Source organism: Gossypium arboreum, chromosome 7, assembly GCF_025698485.1.
Source record: "Gossypium arboreum isolate Shixiya-1 chromosome 7, ASM2569848v2, whole genome shotgun sequence".
In the NCBI taxonomy this organism is placed as follows: Eukaryota; Viridiplantae; Streptophyta; class Magnoliopsida; order Malvales; family Malvaceae; genus Gossypium; species Gossypium arboreum.
Genome location: NC_069076.1, coordinates 94,729,884 through 94,750,974, shown reverse-complemented (window position 1 = coordinate 94,750,974; position 21,091 = coordinate 94,729,884). Strand labels below are relative to the sequence as shown.

The following is a 21,091-nucleotide window of genomic DNA, read 5'->3' as shown; positions in this document are numbered from 1 at the left end:
ATTTACCCTATATATATATTTTTATGTTACAAGTATAAGTCCTGTCAATTGATAATTGAATATTTTGGAGTTCGGACAAAATTCGTATATAAAAAACTTTAAATTAAAATAAATTTAGAGAAATCCCAAACATATTTTACACAAAATAAAATTCAAAAAAGAATTATCAAATTCTCAATTAGACCTAATTATGGGTCGAGACAGGCTGATTCGGGTTGAGTTGGTGTAAAAATTTTACGCCATTTTCTAGATTCGAGCTCAGCCCAACTCAAAAATGGACCTAAAATTCTACCCAAGGTCGACCCAGATTAAAAATGCTAAACCCGAGCTTGAATCGACTACCAGTATTAAATTTTTTAGATTATTATTTTTATATAAAACAAGTTTAAAAATTATGATATATCAAATATATTAAAAACATTAAAATAAATGTTTCCTAATAGATTGAGAATACATTTTTTTAAAAAATTATACTCAAATAATACTAAGATAGTTAAAATTTAACAAGTAAATGCCTCTAAAATAGTAGGAAAATTAACAACAAAACTAGAGTTAGATAATATCCAAACAATAACAATAAAATAGTAGAAGATAATAGAAAAATGACAGCAAAACAACTATAATAAAAAATTAAGTTTAGGTTGGTTTGGGCGAAAAAAAAAAAACTTTACCCAAAGCTCGGCCCATTTAAAAAATAGACCTTATTTTTTGCCCAAACCCATTTTCTCTAAATCTTCCTATTTTTCAAACAACCTTCAAACTTAAACGAATAATTTAAATCATGATAAAATCTACTCTCAAAACCTCTTTATTAAAAAGAATTCCCAAAAGAAAATTAATGCTAATAAAAAAAGGAAGAACTTTTAATGGTATGGGATTTTCCTAAGGAGTTTTTAATTAGGTGTCTATAGTTATTGATTAATAATTAGATAGATACTAAATTATGAATTTTTATATTTAATATATTATCTGTATTGAATTTATGAATGAATTGTTCATTATTGTATATATTCTCCAATATATATAACATTAATTAAATTACCGAAAAGAACATATGTTACTGTCATAAAAAAAAACAAAATTCCCATGAATTATAATTCATGTTTAACAACTAAACTAAAAAGAAATTATGAAATTGTAGAATTAACGTGAACAAAAAGATAAGCGTATCTAATTACCAAAATTTTACATTATTCCCCGAAAAGAAAAACTTCAACCTCGAAACCTGTTTTCGAAGTAGATAAAAGTAGAGAAAAGCAGGGGTGGGGAAGCTAAGCTCTCAACTCGGCAAAAATACATGATTTACATGAATATGAAGGTATAATTTTTAAATATAGGAACTACCTTAGAAAAGATTAACCAGCAACTTGAAATAGATGAATATATACACTGAAATAGAGACCAAACCAAACACATGCTGCCAAAATAAAAGAGCCGAAGCTTCCCCCACTGCATACCCCCTCAGGCTCGCAATGGCACCAAGCAATATGGCACTCGGCGTTGCATATTGCATCAATAGAACAAATCTGTACATCGAATCATCGGCAATCAAACAATTCCATTTGTCGGCCAAATAGATTATCCCGATCCCAGCCAATGGAAGTATCAAAAGCCGAGCGACAACGATCCCAATTGTTGTTCGAAGCCCGAGCTTCGACTCGTTCGGTCCTTCCCATAACATTCCTCCTAGCACAAGCATAACAGCGGGTACCATTCCGTCGGAGATCATAGCAAGGCTGTCCGTGATGAAATCCAACGGAGCATCGGAACCAAAAATCGTAGCTTTTATCTGTGGGATGATCCCGATAACAATGGCTAACACGGTAGCAATCAATGGAGGTTGAAGAATTTGATTGATAGGCGTACGTTCCACGACGATTCTAATCTTTCTAACTACTTTAGGCTCAGCCAAACACCCATATGACCTGGGGCTACTCGGCATTTCTTCTCGAATCGATTCGATATCCGGGATATTGGATTGTGACACATCAGAGATGCTATTGAAAATAGTTGCTACTAATGGTGTTTGGCAATGTTCGGTCCGTTGGTCCTCGATTCCGGTCCATTCTGCTTCGATAAGAAGTGGAGTACTAAGATCATTTTCATTCCTCGTAGGCAAATCGGTTAGTTCCTCGATTTCGGTTCCTTCCTCGATAACCTCGTAGTACTCCAATGGCGGTTCCATCATATGATAAATAAGAGTGTAAACAAGAACCACCGAAACCCATTGCGAGAAACCAGCATATGCAATCCCATCATAACATGTACCACCAAAAGGATTATCTTCATTATGACACACTGATGAAACTACCGCAAGGGGAATGTTTCCGGTGTTCCCGAACGCTGTCATTATCACAGTTAGCCGAAAGAATTCCGGTGGCGGCCGGCAAATTAACGCCACGAAAAAACCCAATACCGAACCGACGGCGGTACTAATGACCACATTAATTGGAACAAACCACCATTGAATGAATTTTTTAACACTAATAACTGGACCAAGGTGAGTGAATATCAAACAAGGCCAAAACAAAAAGAAAACAAGTTTGCTCAAAAGCCTAAGTGTAGGCTTTGGAATCATTTGGATTTTTGGATGGGAAAGAAGTAATCCTATTAAAGCCATTGAAAGGAGTTTCAGTACAGGCAAAACTGCTTCAAATACAACCTCTGTTGTCTTCATGTTTTTGTCCCAAAGCTCCATTTTTTCTTGCAAGAAACTGCAACAATCAAGCTCTACTTCAACAATGAAGGAAAAGAAAAAGGGGTTATCAGATAAAATAGAGAGATGATCAGATTCAGACCACAAAAAAGAGAGAGGATGAAATTGTGATTGAACATGAGAATAATTGAGTTGGTTTTTTTTTTTAATGAAAAAAAAGAAGACAATTATTGAGGTTGTTGAAGTGTTATAGGTTATCTCTTTATTTCTGTACAGTACATGGTAGATAATTAAGATGCAGATTGAGAGGTGTTACCATTTAAGATGACCGTACGTGTCTTGATGATTATAAATAATTTTTCTTTAAATTTAATTATAAAATATTAACATAAATTAATTCTGTGCTTTGAGCGACAAAAAAAAAAAAAAGAGGTATTAAACCTATCTGTCTATAAAATTTTGTCACTTGTAATTTGGCATAATTGTTTTCTTTGGTCTAATTTAAATTCAACGATTATAAATAATCATTTTTGCTTTTAAATTAATAGAAGATAATTTAAAACTATTTTTATTTTAAAAATAATTTTAAGATTATAATAAATATATTAATCCATCATTTATCATTATACATTTTAATTTTTATTGGGAGGACAGTTTATGTTTTCCATATCAATATATCAATGGTAAAAACACTTAATTCCATGTAATAAAAATATAAAAGAATTCAGATCTAAACAATAGATAAAAATTATCCAGTTCTAAAATATAATCTGATCTAAAACACCAAATATAAATTTTCAAAATTTAATTACATCTTAAAATTTAATTGGATCAGGTATTATGACATATGACAAAACATCATATAAAAAAGAAAATTCATATCTAAAATAACGTATGCGTATTATTATTTAGGTTTTAATTTTTTTTAAAAGAAAGTAATTAATTTTTTGGTTTTTTATTCAATTGCGTACTTGTATTTTTAAAATGTATCAAAAAAACTCTTAAATTTTAAAAAAAATAATTAAGCCCCTGATTTTTTTTTGCACTCAATTGAGTACTTGTACTTTCAAAATACATCAAAAAGGCCCTCAAACTTTTTCAAAAAAAAAAAGCAATTAAGCCTTTGATTTTTTTTTTTACTCAATTGAAAACTTGATTTGTCAAATGCATCAAAAAAGCTCTTTAACCATTAACTTTAACAGTTGACTATTAAATTTAACTACTTCTAATTATTTTTTAGTTAAAGTCACTACGTGTCACAATCAAAGCGTCACATGTGATAAAATAATAAAAATAAAAATCAATAAAAATTATAAAAAATATTAAAAAATTTAGAATTTTTTATAAAATGCATCAAAAAGGTCCTTTAGCCATTAACTTTAACCGTTCATCAACGTTAATGACCCCCATTTTTTTAGTTAAAGCCATCATGTGTTCCAATATAGCGTGACATATGACAAAAATGATAAAATAAAATAAATAAAATTTATAGAAAAATTATAAAATGCTTTTTTAGTACATAATTTTATAATTTTTTTATAAATTTTATATTTCTTTACATTTTATATTTTTACTACTTTATAAAATTTTATATTTTTTATATATTTTGTATATTTTGTATATTTTTTACTATTTTAAATATTTTTATTAAAATTTAATATTTTTATAATTTTATTTATTTTTATTTTTATCTTTTTTACCACATGTTATGTTGTGGTTGTGACATATGATGGGTTTAATTGAAAAAATTAAGAGCAATTCAAGTACCTAATTGATTGTAAAAAAATGGGTTTATTGCTTTTTTTGAAGACATTTTTTATATATTTTGAAAGTTCAAGTATAAAATTGTAGTGCAAAAATTACAGAAACTTAATTTTAAAAAATTAAGAATCTTTTAATACATTTTAAAAGTTTAAATATAAAAAAAATTGCAACTTAAATTTTTTTTTAGTTTTGATAACTTTTATCTATTATTTATATATACAACCTGAATTAAGGTAAGCTGTCAAAATCATTGATAATTAAAAAAAATTCCTATCGTCCAAATTAAAAAAGTCAAATCACTATAATTAATTAGTCTGACTTGGATAAGTTCATGTTACCTTTTAGGAAAATAAGAAAAGGAATTAATAAATTAAGTCAATTAATAATTTAATTATTTGTTGCTTAGCACTCTGACAAATTTTTTGCTATAAATAGTCATAGGTGTCAACCACTGTAACATTAAGCGTTGAATAACCATTAATAATTTAATTATTTATTAAGTTTTCTAACTCTTAGAAAATTTTCGCATATTTGAGTTGTTTAGATACAATTTTAAATTTTTTTTAAGAAATAAAAAGCTGAAATATAAGTATTTCTTTTAAGTTGTTAGGAGTCTGCTCTCCTTTCACGTCTCTATCTGTTGTGTCTAGTAGGTTATTGTTTTCTTTAGGGTTTCAGTATGTTTTTGTGATTTTTTTAAGTTTTTTTTAGGTGACATCGTCAAGATTAATCGCTTGATTTCTTTAAACTTAAGGATGTTTTGTATGGGCAAAATAGGGGAATGGAAAGAGGTTTTGCTGCATTATCATTGGATGATGAGGAAGAGGAAGTTGTTCAGGTGCAGAGAGGGCGATATCCAGTTTCTAAGGAAGAGGAATTTTGTTTGGTAGGGTGTTTTTTAACAACAAGTGTTATACACTTTCTAGCGATGAGAAGCACAATAGAAAATCTCTGGCATCCAATTAAAGGGGTTCAAATTTCAAATTTGGGTGAAAAAAGATTTTTGTTTAGATTTTTTCATAAGATGGATCTAGAGAGGGTGTTGAAAGGATCTCCATGGACTTTTAACAGTCATTTAATGTTTGTTCATCATTTGGGGGAGGGAGAGGATTTGCTGAAGGTGCCTTTAGTCTTTGCAAAGTTCTGGATTCAAATTCATAGTGTGCCTTCGGGTTATTTCTTTGAGGTGCTGGCAAACAAATGGGGGACTTCATTGATAAGTTCTTATATTATGATGGCATAAATCTAGGTAAAGGGGTGCGAAATCATCTTTGTATGAGGATATAGATGGATGTGAGGTGTCCTTTGAGAAGGAAGAAGAAGATTGTAGTTTCATCTGAGGTTTGCTCGTATGTCATCTTTACTTATGAATGATTAACTTTATTATATCTCTTTTGTGGTCGACTAGGTCATAACGATTTTTTTTTGTCAAGCGAAGATGGATCTAGGGTTTAAACTAACTGAGATGGGGTGGGATCTATCACTAAGAGCTCAATTTAGAAGAGCACTTGCGATGAACAGTGTATGGTTTAGGGGAGAAGGGGGAGAGACAAGATAGGGGAATAATTACGAAAGGTTTGATTTGGGTAAAAGCAAAAGGGGGGAAGAGAATAGAGGAGGGTTGGGAGGTCGTATTGACCCTATATTGGGGATGAATTTAGAAGTAAGGGTGAGCAAAGTACGATTCAATTTGAAAAACTCGATAAAATTTTCAAGTTTTAAATTAAATAGTTCGAGTTATTTGAATTAATCAAGTTATTTGGATCAACTCGAATAAAAAATTAAGTTTTTCAATTTAACTCGAATATGAATTACGCAATTCGAGTTATCTAAAAATTTGAATAAAAAAAAGGAAAAACTATGTCATTTTGATAAATGTTTACCTTTCTTAAAGTTAAAAGTCAAAACCATTAAGTTAAAAAGCAAAACTACGTTGTTTTGATAAATGTTTACTCATTAAGTTAAAAGGCAAAACCATTATGTTGTTTATGTAGTTAAATAATTTTATACTTTGTTTACTAGTTAAATAATATGTTCATGTAAACGCAACACTGAGTATAAATAATAGGATTCGTTAACTCGACTCGACTTGACTCAAAATTTTTTGACTCGATTCGATTCGAAAAAAATTCAAATTGAGTTCAGTTACTAAAATAGGATTCATCAAATCGACTAACTCGAAATTTTTTTACTCTGCTCGATCAAAAACTCGCCCCTATTTAAAAGGGGGCCTCAATCGAAATCTGTATGTGGAGGAGATTCAATCCAATTTACAAGATCGGGTAAACATGGACCAAGATTTGATGATGTGTGTGATGGAAGGTGGTGATGGGAAAAAGACGCCTAGAAGGGAGAGTGATAAATCTCTGAAAGTGGAAGAGGTGGGGTCTTTGGTCATGAGGAACATGAGGATGTTGGAAAAAAGTCACTTTATATCGGCAGCTGCCAATGGGCAAGTCGACCGGTCGCAATGAAAATCTTTAGTTGGAATGTCTGTAGATTGGGAGTCCACGGGCTATTAAAAGGTTTCGGTATGTGCTAAAACTGTACAATTCCCAAGTGGTCTTCATCATGCAGATAAACTAAACAAGGTACGAATAGAAAATGTTAGAAGGAAATGTGGTTTTCAAAATGGGGTTGATATTGCAGCGGATGGATCAAGAGGAGGTTTATGTTTGGCATGGAAGGATAATATTAATATTTGTTTAAAAAGTTATTTGGCCTATCACATTGATGACGCATTGAAGGAACGTAATGATGGAAAGGAATAGAGGTTTATCGGGTTTTATGGCTCATCTTATGCACGTAATTGACAAAATATAAGGGCGTAAGAAGGAATTGACAGAATAAATAGAGTTCGTCTTAGATTAAGACAGAACTGATGAGAGTATTGCTGAATTGATTGATACTAGAGTTCACCTTAATTTGGAGATTGATAAAGATGAGATCTATTGGGAGCAAAAGGCTGGAGTAAACTTGTTAAAATTAGGGGAAAAATACGAATTTTTTTATGATTATGCCTCGTAAAGAAGGAGAAAGAATACTATTCATAGTTTAAAGCACGATGATAGAAGATAGACTTGTAACAAGGGAGAGATGGAGGAAATTGCAAAGAGTTATTTTCAACAACTTTTTTCGTTTAATGGTTGTGGGGATACTGAGCATATCCTTGCTGAGATTGAGATGTGTGTTTTTGAGGAAGAAAATTTGAAGCTGATAATGAATTGTACAAAGGAGGAGATCGTGGTGACTCTTAAGGAGATGGGTCCTACGAAGGCATTAGGGGAGGATGGTTTTCTGGCTATATTCTTCTAATAGTTTTGGCATATTGTGGGCGATGATGTAATGGAATATTGCTTGGGTATTTTAAACAGAGGTATGCCTGTGGAACTTTATAATTTTACTAATATTGTGCTTATACCTAAAGTCTCTAATCTTGTGAATTTAGGACATTTCAGACCTATTCGTTTATGCAATGTTCTTTATAAAATAGTAGCCAAAATGATTGTGAAACGATTCAAAAGTATAATAATCAATTGCATTGATGGTGCCCAAAGTGCCTTTGTGCCGAATAGATTAATTTTAGATAATGTGCTCCTTGCCTATAAGATTCTTCATACTTTTAGACAAAAAAGAGTTGGGAAGAAAAGGTTTATGGCACTTGAGTTAAACATGAGCAAAGTGTATGATAAGGTGGAGTGGTATTTTCTAATAGTAATGATGTTACGAATGAGATTTCATATTTTGTGGGTGGAAAATATTATGAAGTGTGTCGCATTGGTCTTATATTTAGTAATTATTAATGGGAGAAGTGGCCAGACATTTAAACCGGTAAGAAGGGTTAGACAAAGGGACCTTATTAGTCCCTTCTTGTTTTTAATTTATAATGAGGGCCTTTCGGCGCTTATGAGGATAGCTTTGAAGGAGGGGTCGATTAAGGGAGCAAAGGCAAGTAGAAGGGGTCTATCGATTTCTCATTTATTGTTTGTTAATGACAATATATTGTTTGGAGAAGCTAGCAAAACGGGTGCACAAGTTTTGAAATCAATCCTAAGGAAATACGAAAGAGGCTCAAGGTAATGTGTCAATTACAAACAAATCAACGATTTTTTATAGTAGCAACACTTCGGAAGAGTCTAGGCGAGTTGTTTCTAATATTCTTGGGGTGAAAAATTCAAATAATATGGAAAGTATCTTGGTTTGCCGAATGTAGTGGGGAAAAATAAAAAAGCTTATTTTTAGTTCTTAAAGGATCGCATGAGGCAACGGATTAAGAATTGGAGTGTGAGATTACTTTCTCAAAGAGGTAAGAAAGTGTTTATTAAAGTTGTTTTACAGGCTATACCAACTTTCACTATTGCCTATTTTTTACTTCCAAAGTCTTTGTGTGTGGAATTGGACAGTATTACGGCTCGATTCTGGTGGCAAAAAAGGAAAAGGGCAAAAAGGGATTCATTGGTGCAATTGGGAACGACTTTACAATCTTAAGGAGAATAGGGGTATGAGATTCTATAGTTAATCTAAATTTAACGTTGCGTTATTAGCTAAACAAGGTTGGCATATTCTTAATTAACAAGATTCAACATTAACGAAAGTTCTAAAGGCTAAGTACTTTCCAAATATGAGTTTTCTTAATTCTGAGTTAGGGCAACTACCTTCGTATATTTGGAAAAGTGTATGGGCATCTAAAGGATTGCTGAAGGATGGGATTTGTTAGAAGGTGGGAACGGGTCAAAATATTTTAATTGTTGTTGATGCATGGTTTCTTGGATCTGTAAGTTATAAGGTAGAATCAATCAGGAATCACAATGAACTCAGTAAAGTGGCGGATCTAATTGATGAACAAAAGAGAGAATGGATGATTGACTTAATTTTTTCTACCTTCTCTAGAGAAGAGAATGATAGAATTGTGTGAATTCCCTTAGCAATGGAACCTTATGCGGACTTTATGGTATGGAAGGGGGAGGCCTCTAGAGAATTTTCTATGCAAAGTACTTATAAACTATTACATTACTTTTTTCCTAATTATTTACAGATTGAGGCTAAAATATTTTACAAAAAACTATAGAATATTCACATTCTAGGGAAAATTAAAATACTAACCTGGAAAATTTCTTGGAATTTTATTCCCCATTTTGTTAATCTTTAGTGTAAGAGACTACTCTCAGTGGTAGTATGCCCCAGATGTGGAGCAACTATTAAAACCATTGGTCATGTCTTCGGAGAATGCCCTATGATGCGAGAAGCTTGGATTAGTTTGAATCTAGAATGGGTATTAATAGAATTAAATTTGTCACACTGGGAGTGGCTTACCTGGTTGTTCAAGAATAGTTCCAGCATTCAATGTCGAGTATTTTGCTACTCTTTATGGGCAATCAGGACGGATAGAAACAAAGGATTACATAAAAGAAAGAAATGTACGAGCCCATAAGTTGCTACATGGATAAACAGATATATTAAGGAACTAGAGGGGTGTGAGGTTTGGAATTCTACCATGAGGCATGAGTCTATGAGTTTGTGCACAATAGTTGGTTCTGCTGTCAAACTTAATTTCGACACCACTTTTAATGAATCTCGGGCAAAATCAATCTCAGGGGTGGTGGCTAGAAATGTTTTGGGGGAGGTCATCACCTTCAAAACAGTGGTTCACAGGGAGGTGGCCTCTTCGTTTGCAACAGAGGCCCTTGTGTGCCTCCAAACAGTGTTTATAGGAAAACAGATGGGGTTCACATCAGTTGTTATCAAAGGAGACTCAATATTAGTAATAAAAAAAAAAGTAAATCAGATTAGATTGATAAATTGATGATTGGGGGTATAGTACAGAACATTCAGCAGCAAAAGCAATATTTTCACCAAATAACCTTCCAACATACATACAAATCTGCAAATCTTGTGGCTCACAAGTTAGCTAGAGAGGTGATAAGAAAATAATCGCGAGCATACCTGACCAGAAGGGTCCCTAAGCAAGGGACATCGGAGGTGGATCTCTGGATAAGGAGAAAACTTGACTGAGTGTTGTTCAATAGGTGGTCTTTGAGTGAGAAGAAAAAAGGAAAGTGGGATAGTTGATGGTTTTTAGAAATTGCTTTTCTGGGGACTGAATCAGTGCATGATAATACTCTAGAACGACATATTTTATGTGCTAATTGCATGATTATTTTGAGTATGATCCTACTAATTTGGGTTATTTTATGATCTTTTATCTTTTAGGGACTTAATTGAAGGCAGAAGTAAATTTAAGGGAAAAAAGCGTGAATTTAGAGATAAAGTGGGCCAACATATGAAGTAGGAGAAAATTGATGCCAAAAATGCAAGCATGGACGACATAAGGGCTAAAATGCAAAAGAAGAGATTTTATAGCACAAGACTCTATTTTAATTTCAATTATATTAGGATAATTATTAAGGATTTTTATTTAGATTTAATTTTAGGATTTATTTTCATTTATCTTTATTTATCTTTAATTATCTTTATTTATTTGTATTTATCTTTTAGAATTTCATTAGGAATAGACTAGGTTTTTTTAGTACTATAAATAGGGGATGGAGTGGCACATATTTGACATCTCTTTTTCCTATAAACACTTCCTCTCCCAAAAACTTTTTCCTATAAAATCCCATATCTATTTTATTTATTTCTTTTCTAAAAATCATGAACCACTAAACCAATCTAGCCGAAGGTTGCCAAAAATTCCCCAAAAAAAGTTCATAAGGCTTAGAACCCGCACTTAGCCTTCTCAACAGAGTATTTGTCGCTTCTCCGCATTACGAGGCTGACGCTTCCGTCCATGTCCCTTAGTAGGTGATCTTTTCAACTTGTGCAAGGAACGGCCGCTTTGTACGTTTTGGGAAGGTTGCACAATCGGTTCGTTGGCTTTCTACGTCAGACGTTAGCAAATCCAAGAGACAAAATGGTGTGGTATTCGCCATTGGGAAGTGATGATCTAGCAGAAGATAGTCCCACAAAAGCGATTATTGGCTAGAGTTAGCTCCGCCAAATTTTAAGTCTAAATACTTGGAGCTGGTGGTCGTAGGCGTCCTCTTCCATTATAACTGGCTTGTCCTGCTCGAGAAGGGTTACTTAAGAGCCAAGGATTGAACCCAAGGTGGAACGAGACAATCGGAGGCTAGAATCTCGCCACATAAGAAACTTTCTCTTCCCCAAACTCTATTTATTTTTATAGTCCTCGTTTTCATTTCAGTCATTTGTTTAATTTTGCAATTTCAATCCACTTTAAATTCTATTTTTATTTTTCTAGATCGAAATTCTTAATTCTTTTTTTATTATTTTTTAGGAACGCAATTTTCTTGGCCAAGAAATTGTCCAGGATTTCAAGAAACGAGCATTCATACAATCCGATCCCTGAGGATTTGATCCTACTTCCCTTTTACTGTTATTTTTACAATTTTACAGGGAATATGGTATTTTTGGTGCTCTCAACGACGCATCAGTGCATTAATTGTGAATATATTGATTAAATTTCAACTGTGATCAGACTGGGAGTTTATTTTAATTTTCAGTTTTGTTTTTTAATTCGTTTTTATTTCTTATGTGCACATTTAAGCCATTTTTTGGCACTATTGGGTTTCGTTTTGTTTTTGGTAGGCTTGCTAATTTTGTTAGCCCATTTGTTTTTGTTTTCTTTATTTTAATATACCAGTCTGATTTATATATAAAAAAAAGAAGCTAAAATATAATATATTAAATTGAGTGAAAATGTCACTTGCTTTATTAGAGTAAATGATTGCTAGCATATTTCTAGGAGGATCATCAGACACCTGCAGGCCCTCTTTTCTATTTAAGGCCATTTTAACTATACGGTTAGCAGTTTGGCTAGTTACCCTTAAGATGTGTCGTATACCCGACATGCATCAAAACTTGTTGGATATGCCTGGTCAAAGCAGAACTCGATGCCACTGATGGAGTGTGTTGGAGAAACTTGGCCATCTCTAAGCGATCACTTTGAATCATCACCCTTTTATACCCACAACATTGCAAAAGAACCAGACCATCCAAATTACCTCATAATTCAACATCAAAGACTGAACATTGCCCTAATTAACGATTGTACCACATAATCTACTCTCTATTTCTATCACATAAAACTCCCCAAGCTAATGCAATTTCTTAGTTTGTCTTAATGACAACATCAATACTTTAATTTCATCTATAATAAAGTAACACTTTTCAGACCTCTTCCCATAGATTAGGATTTAGTTTTATATTTTACATTAGCGAAGAATAATTATTCATGATTTTATAATTTTAGCAATTAGTTAGAATAATGTGTATTCCAAATTGAATGAATAATTCATAATTTGTCATTTTAATAGATTTGATGTACATATTACATAATACAATTAGTTAAAGAAAATATATTAATAAAATTCATAAATGTTAATATAAAACATTATAAAAGTTGCCATAAATTGTTCAAAAGTACAAAATTATTTTTTTAAAAAGTGTATACTAAGTCAAATAAGTTATTATTTAGAAAAACAACATATTTTTGAAATGTTGAGGTCCACGTGGATGACATGCTGGTGAAGAGTTTTACTTTGAAGGGGCATATTGAGGATTTTTTGAAGCTTTTGCTATTTTGCGAGCTTATAACATGACTTGAATCTAGAGAAGTGTGCCTTTGGGGTAAGAGCAGACAAATTTTTGAACTTCATCGTTTCAAAAAGAGGTATAAAAGCGAACCCTGAGAAAATTCGGGCTATTCTAGATATTCATTCCCCAAAGACTATTAAGGACATTCAGTGCCTAATGGGAAGGGTGGTTGCACTCAACAGGTTTGTCTTTAGAATGAAAAATAAGTGCTTACCTTTCTTTAAGGCATTAAGAACTTCTTTTACTTGGATAGAGGAATGTCAGGATGCTATTGAACAACTCAAGTTATATCTCACATCTCCCCTACTCTGGATGTCGCCTCAAGTAAGGGAAACTCTTTCTCTTTACTTGGTAGCATTTGAAGAAACAGTGGCAGCAACCTTAATCAGAATAGATGGAGTTCATCAATTTCCATAAAATAGTGTTTTGACAAAAGCTATAAATTATTACAAGTTTGATTATAAACAGAACTATATGCCATCCTTTCAAAAGGCCATGCATGATACTAGAATAAGCAAGTGGTTCACTACCAATAGTAACTTTAGCGTAGCCCCTGCTATAGAATCTCTTTCTTCAATCAACACGCTTGAGAAAGAAAGGTTAATAGAGTAAGTTTAAACAAAGTTAGTGAGTTCTATTGATAAAATTAACATAAACGATATACAAGGATACTACTAGTAAACAAGCAAAAGTACTCGTAATGATACTCAACCTTCCGAAGTGGTTTAAACATACTAAACATAATACGTCAATAGCGTTTACAATTCTTAGACGGACTCAATATGTCAACTTAGCATGACACATGGGCGGAAAGTATCTGCCTGGTTATCTATAACTTAATACAATGCACAAGTTTTACACATGACCTATATTTGTACCAGACACAAACCGAGGATTCAAATATAGAATCATATCAATTAGTCATATTTATATGCATATACTTCATCCTTTAACTCATCATATCATTTCAGTTTAACTAATCATGTTTTCTCGTGATCTGCCAGTCTAGTTTGCAATATAGTTACCTTACCAAATGTATCGCAAACATATCTCTTTCTCCTTTATCACATATCATATTTCACATATAAACAATACCGGGCTTGTGTAGTATAGAGGATATTTTACATCGAAACATGAACTGACCATACTCATGTTGATAATATTGGTTTAACATCACAAAACCAGACACCACACATTATATTATTGAGGGGGAACACTTACCTTACACAATTTATACAACAAGAAGATTTAGATCACACGGAAGCAAGAAGGAACTTAAAAGAAAGTCTACTACAATAATCTACTCACCAGGTCCTTTACCCTTGCTGCTTGAACCTTCATTAGCTTCTTGAGCTAAAAAGAGAGATAAATATATATTAGATTATGAAACTACTGAAATTTAACATGCATACATAAATCGATAGCATGCAACTCAAAGTCAGGAAGTTTCCTTCCTCACAAGTAGTTCTAAAACCTATACATGTTTTACTATAAATACATAAATTCTTTCAAAAATAACCTAAGGGTTTACCAGAATTACCAGTAAACCAATACAAACTATAGAGTCAGCTAGATACAGGAACTCTTCATTAACGATTCCAACTTGAAAATTTCTAAAACATAAAAACATGCTAGCTAGCTATCATTATATGGTAGAGACAACCAAGAACAAAACTTAGTGGAAAGTCAAAGGATCCCACGATCACTCTAGAAGTTCGAGAATAAAATAATTAAGAATCTAATCATCTGCAGTACCCTAGTTTAGTTCTAACTAGGTCTCAACTAAATCTCAACATTCCTAACCGAGCCATCACAAAATATACTAAACATGGAAACACATCCATCAAGTTGCAAACTAACGAGTTAGCCTAAAATATCCGGGTTGGTGGATAGCTTAACAGAAGAGTCTGCCAAATCTTGGATTCTCCAAATGGTGAATCCCACTGAATATGCCATACAGTAAAAGAAAAAAACACTTCACTAACTTACTCATTTTCTACCATTGACTTAACGGACTTATACGCCAAACAGTAACTTGATATAGTTTCCGTTGGGCAGGTTTTTACACTTTAAGCATACGATTCCTACCGAATTATTTTTGTCATTAACAATAAAATTAATCTTAGCCTAAATGAAAGTAAAATTTGAGCATATTGTTTAGAGAAACAAAGGAAAATCCAAACAAATTAAATTAATCCTACCATCAAATTCAATATCATCTGTCACATGTCATCCATACAATAGCAATTTTTGTCACTTCATAAAAAAACTAACACCGTGGTCCACTCAGAGCGTTTTATAGAGACTCGGAATAACTAAATGACACTTTATGTGTTTGTAATGTAGTGGATAAGAATGGTAGCTAGGATTGGGCTCAATCAATTAGTGTTCTTCCAAATCATATTGTGTTGCAAATAGCAATTGTGTTGCCTCTTTCAATTGATGCAAGACCAGATCAACTATCATGGAGATGGGCGACAAGAGATAGTTTTTCATCAACAGAGGCTTATAGAGGTATTCACCAACTTGGCTCGGTTGATAATTCTAGTGTTTGGAATTTGATTTGGAAAATCATAGCGCCTCAAAGGGTTAAGGTATTCATTTGGATCATGTAGAAGAATATATTACTAATTAATGTAGAGAAAGTAAGGAGACATATGACGAATGAAAGCCATTGTCCGAGATGTAGCAATGTATAGGAATCGGGGATCCATGTTGTTTGGGATTGCACTTTTTTAGGATTGTTTGGTGGTTAGTTGTGTCAACTCATGCTCGGGTAAGATTTTTTTCTCTACCACTGAATGAATCGATCTTATGGAACTTGCAGAAAATTGGAGATTGTGATAGTCAATAGATAGAATGGAAAATTATTTTTCCTATAATATGTTGGCTGTTATGGAAAAATTGAAATATGTATGTGTTTTCTAGTAGTCACAGTTGTGCTCAGAAAATCGTGAATATGGGTGTTAGTTGGACGATGAGTTACATAAGGAGGCTTGTACTTGTGTTACATGTTAATCCTATGGTTATTGCTATGTATTGGTTAGCTCCGAATAGAGGTTGGAGTAAGCTTAATACAGATGGGGCAGTGTCGCTAAACAAATCTTATGCTACCATTAAGGGGATGATTAAAGATGCTAATGTTAATTGGTTATGAAGATTCTCGATGTTGCTAGGTAAAGACACAATTTTTAAGATCAAAGCGAGAGTTATTCTAGAGGATCTATGCTTAGCATAGGAGAAGGGGATTCGATAGTTAGAGATTGAGTGTGATCATGCTCTTTTGGTGAAGACGATTGTGACTGCTGAAGCAGCTGATAATAAGATGATAAAATTACGCTCTATTCATCGAATGATAAATCTAAGTTGGAAGGTTTGTATAAGCCAAATTCTGAGTGCTCATAATGCAGTTGTTGACCATATGGCTAAGGTTACGACTACAAGATTCACAAAGGTCTAAGTGTTTGAATAACCACATTGTTTAGTGCAGGATTTAGTTCGGGCATATTGTATTGGTTGTATAAGGAACTAATGTGTTTTCTTAGTAGTGTCGCTTAAAGCTATTTTATTTTACCAAAAAAAAACTAACACTGTTAATGTTTTGGGTGTATTTTGTATATCATTTGACAAGTTAGAAAATAAATTGGACAAAAAAAATTTAAATACCAAATTAGAAATAAAAAGTGCCAAATTTATGTACTAAATTAGACAAAAAAACTTTTAATATACCAAATTAAGAAAAAGTATCAAATTCAGATAGAAATAATATATTAAAGCTATAATTTACATAAGATTCCGTTATATTTTATATTTATATAAATATGGAACTCAATAAATTCTAATTCTAAATTCATACTTATAAACATAATTAAATTTAAATCTAATTTCTCAAAGCACCTGAGAATCCATCAAACCTATTCAATCTTTGATTAACCATTTGGTTGTCCCACTTAAATTAAAGGTGACAATGACATTACGTTATTTTAAAAGATTCGAAAATGATTTTGTAGAAAGCATATTCATATTTATATTAATGAGGACAAAATGGTATTTGAGTAAAACAAGGAAAAGGCTATATATGGACACAAAAATAGACACTTGTGGGTTATCAATCATTTCACGCGTTGCTACAAAATTCAAAATAGGGAAATAATTTAATTTATAATTATGTTTGGACCGTATAAATGGAATCTATATCACAAAATTTAATTTCCTATCATGATTAAATGATTCGAATTATGGATAAGCTTAACAATTAACACTTGTTAATGATTCTAAATTAACTAATAATTATTGTACATTGAAATTTAGGTTGAGAAAAAAAGTAAAAGTTGCTTCAAATTGTTTAAGTTTTGATTTTTGTTAGAGTTTTGGTTTGATTATTTTTAACTATATTTTATTTAGTTCATAGCATAAAAATTTTGAAAAAATAACATATTATTTAGTACTTGAGTTTGATAATTTTTAATATGGTATTTATATACATATTGTTCAGTCTGTTAGGGATGAGTAAAATTCGATTCAACTAAAACAAATCAAAAAAAAATTTAAATTTTGAATTATTCGAATCAACTCGGTTTTTACCTTAACCCCCCAGACCCTTTTACTTTCCTCCAAAACTTTTACTTCTCCCAACTCTCCTTTCCCGTTTGCCCCAGACTCTAAAACTTTTACTTCCCCACCCCCTTAGGCCCCGTCCCAAACCATTTTACTTTTCTCCCAAAACTCTTACTTCTCACCCTTTACCCTCAAATTGAAACTCCAAAAAAATCCCTAAACCAAAATACTCCCCAAAAAATCCCTAAACCTAAATAGTATTAAATTTATTTATGTCTACTATTTATATTATTAAATTAAATTTCACAATTTGTACTATTTATATTATTGAATTGTTTAATCATATTGAATCTTTATCGATTTCTATTAAAATTGAATTATTTATGATGTCATAAAAGATTCATGTTAAAATTTTCTGTTTGTATCAATTTCACATTGTATCTTTAAATTAAATTTTATTAAAAAATCACATTTTTATATTTAATATATTTTAAATTTTAAAATACATGGTGACACGAATTAGAAGATAATTGAAGCAACTAAACAAGAAAAGAAGCTAACCATTGTATAAAAGATTAATAAATAAATTATGAGAGGATAAAAGTTAATAACAAATTTGATTACAGTGGGTGACAGTCACTACAAGGATCCAAAGTCAATTTTTTAATTTAACTCGAACAAATATAATCGATTCGATTTGATTCGAATTCCATCTCACTCGACTCAATTCGAAAAATTTTCAAATCAAGTTAGAATGATAAAATAGGATTCGTCAACTAGATTAAATCAAATTTTTTTTCAATTAATTCGATCAAACACTCACCCTTACAATCTGGTGCTGTATATATATATATATATATATATATATATGTATTGGTACCCAAAGGTAATGGTGCTAACTTTTTTTGTGTTCAATTTGAACTTTTAATGTTGATTTGATGAAAGTTAACAACTAATATTATTAGGTTTGAATTTTCATCAAATCAACTCTAAAACTTGAATTAAATACTATAAAGTTTATAATGTTACTTTCATGTACCAAAATGTATAACTTCATCAAATACGAGTATCACATTAGACCAAAATATAACATAAGTTACACATTAGAAAAAAAACAAACTAGAATACCAAATTATGTATTAAGCTAAAAAACTTTTAAAAATTATTTTAAGAAAAATTTTAAAATTGATGAATCGACTCAATTCGAACCAATAAAATTGGATTCAATTCAAGTATTATTCATATTTAGTACAATTTTGATTTAATTTTTTAAAACTATAATATTTGAATGGTAACAACTATTTACCCCAATTGAAATTCAAACTTAATTTTGATTGATATAGTCATTTTGAAGTGAAAACATAAATAAATCTCACTTTAATACTAACAATCATTCTCTTATCTATCCTTATGCTTCCTGTTTTCGTTACATGTCGCCTTCCTAATTTTAATTAGGACATGTTATCTTCCAAACTCCTACACGAAGGGTTAAATTTTTTTTTTTAAAGGTTTACCTTGCAATATAAATATATATTTGAATAATTATAATACAAAATTAAATCAATGTAAAACATAATAAATGATAAATTAAAATTAATAAAATAAATTCATACATGATGTACACACGATAAAAATTGAATATGAATGTTCAAGAATTCAACTCTTTTACCTTACCTAACAATACCAAAGAGTCGTGGCAAGCTGTGGGAAATACTTCTGGAACATATTTGTCACCTTTATGTTTTGGTCTGAATGAAGTTTGCAAAATCTTCCATAAAAAAATAAAAATGAAAATTTTGTTGTAAATTGTAATTGTTATTAAAATAAAAGACTTCAATTAATAAATCATAGTGTCTTTTTTATGATTAGGTAAGGAGTATGTTTAGGAGTACAAACTCGAATCGACACAAAACCTATAAAACTTAGTTTTTATAAGAGAAAAATAGGGTGAAGTTAAAAATTTAGAGAGATGAAATTAAATTATATATTTTTATAAGAGTTAAAATATAATTTTATCATTTTAATAGTTTATATTTTTTAATTTGAAATAATTAAATTTAAAATTTAAAATTTTTTATTTTAAGGACAAAAGTACAATTTTATAATATTTTAACTTAAAATTACATAAAATTTCAATGATAAAAAATGAGATTCCCCATTTTAAGAGGGGGCTGGGCCGCCGCCCCTAGGCACAAAATCTAAATACTAGCAAAACAACGCTACTTATATTCGGAGAAATCACCTCTCTTTGATAGAAGAAACTTTTACACGGCTCAAGAAAAATGTACAAAGTATGAGCTACCGACATCCCTAACAAATAGGATATGTTGCACTAGTCGACCATTGGACAGTGTTTATATTCAAGCAGTCAACAAGCATACCAAAGCTCAACTTAACCAAAGATATATGACCACTCATTGATTTTGAGTTTTGATATTTTCATCTTCAATCTTTCACTGAACTTTAGATCATCTCAAAATTTAATTTATAGTGTCTCTTAGTTCACTTCTATCTTTAATGTTGATAAAAAAAAACTATATAGTTTAAGAATTTTATAGTTAAACTAATTTACTTCGATGAGAATGATACATATATAGTCGGCCAAAACATTGATTCACATATACACAAACGTGGCAAAATATTGCTAAAAGAGTCATATACGTAATCGTTGTGCCAATCAAGCTTTATTTTTTTCCTCAAGGTAAGTGAGGGAAAAAAAGGGCAAATGAAAAATTGACACAGAATTATAGTGATAGAGACTATATTCTTATCATTATACGATTATACTTAATCTTACAATTTCTTTAGTCAACAAAACATCGGATAATTAAAAGAAAAAGTATAAATAAAAGGAAATAAATAGAAGAAACTTGACTTTACGTTTCTTTCATCGATTTTTATTTTTGGCTTTATAAGAACAAAATAATACAATGAGATTGTTATCAATGTCGTAATTTACATCATGTAAAACTGCCAACTTCCTTTTGCCAACAATTCAACACTTTAGTTAGTTTTAGTGGGGGAGATTTTGCCTCTAAAATATGGGATAGATATATATATATATATATATATATATATATATATATATATATATATATATGGGTAAACTATATTTTGATTCACTAAATTATTAGTAAGTTTATGTTCAAGTTACTCAATTTTAAAAAAATTATAAAATAATCATTAAATTATTTGAAAGTTTTCATTTAAGTTACTAAGATGTTGAAATGGTTGTTGTACGGCCTTATCTACTCACATTGCCTGCACTAATTGAAAAACCTCCTCCTTTTCTTCCATGCTTAAGTTTTTTTTTTTTCATGAAATAGCTTTGAATGTCATAAATCTACAAACTAAAATTCAAACAGCTTTCTTCTTTAATCTCTGACATTGACCATCAGATCGACTTAGATCTAAGATATGTTTTTCTACTTGCCAATGGGTACTGAGCCACTATACCAATTGTCGAATTGTTGTATGAAGCGAATTTAAAAAAAAAAAACA

At 31.1% G+C, this 21,091-nt stretch overlaps 1 protein-coding gene across 1 annotated transcript; it reads right to left on the bottom strand.

Moving 5' to 3' along the window:
- Positions 1-1,143: 1,143 nt before the first annotated feature.
- LOC108468168 (protein PIN-LIKES 2-like) lies at positions 1,144-2,936 on the bottom strand. Its single transcript, XM_017769047.2, has one exon. It carries the CDS (start codon positions 2,696-2,698, stop codon positions 1,346-1,348), a length of 1,353 nt encoding a protein of 450 aa, XP_017624536.1. The 5' UTR covers positions 2,699-2,936; the 3' UTR covers positions 1,144-1,345.
- Positions 2,937-21,091: the final 18,155 nt, after the last annotated feature.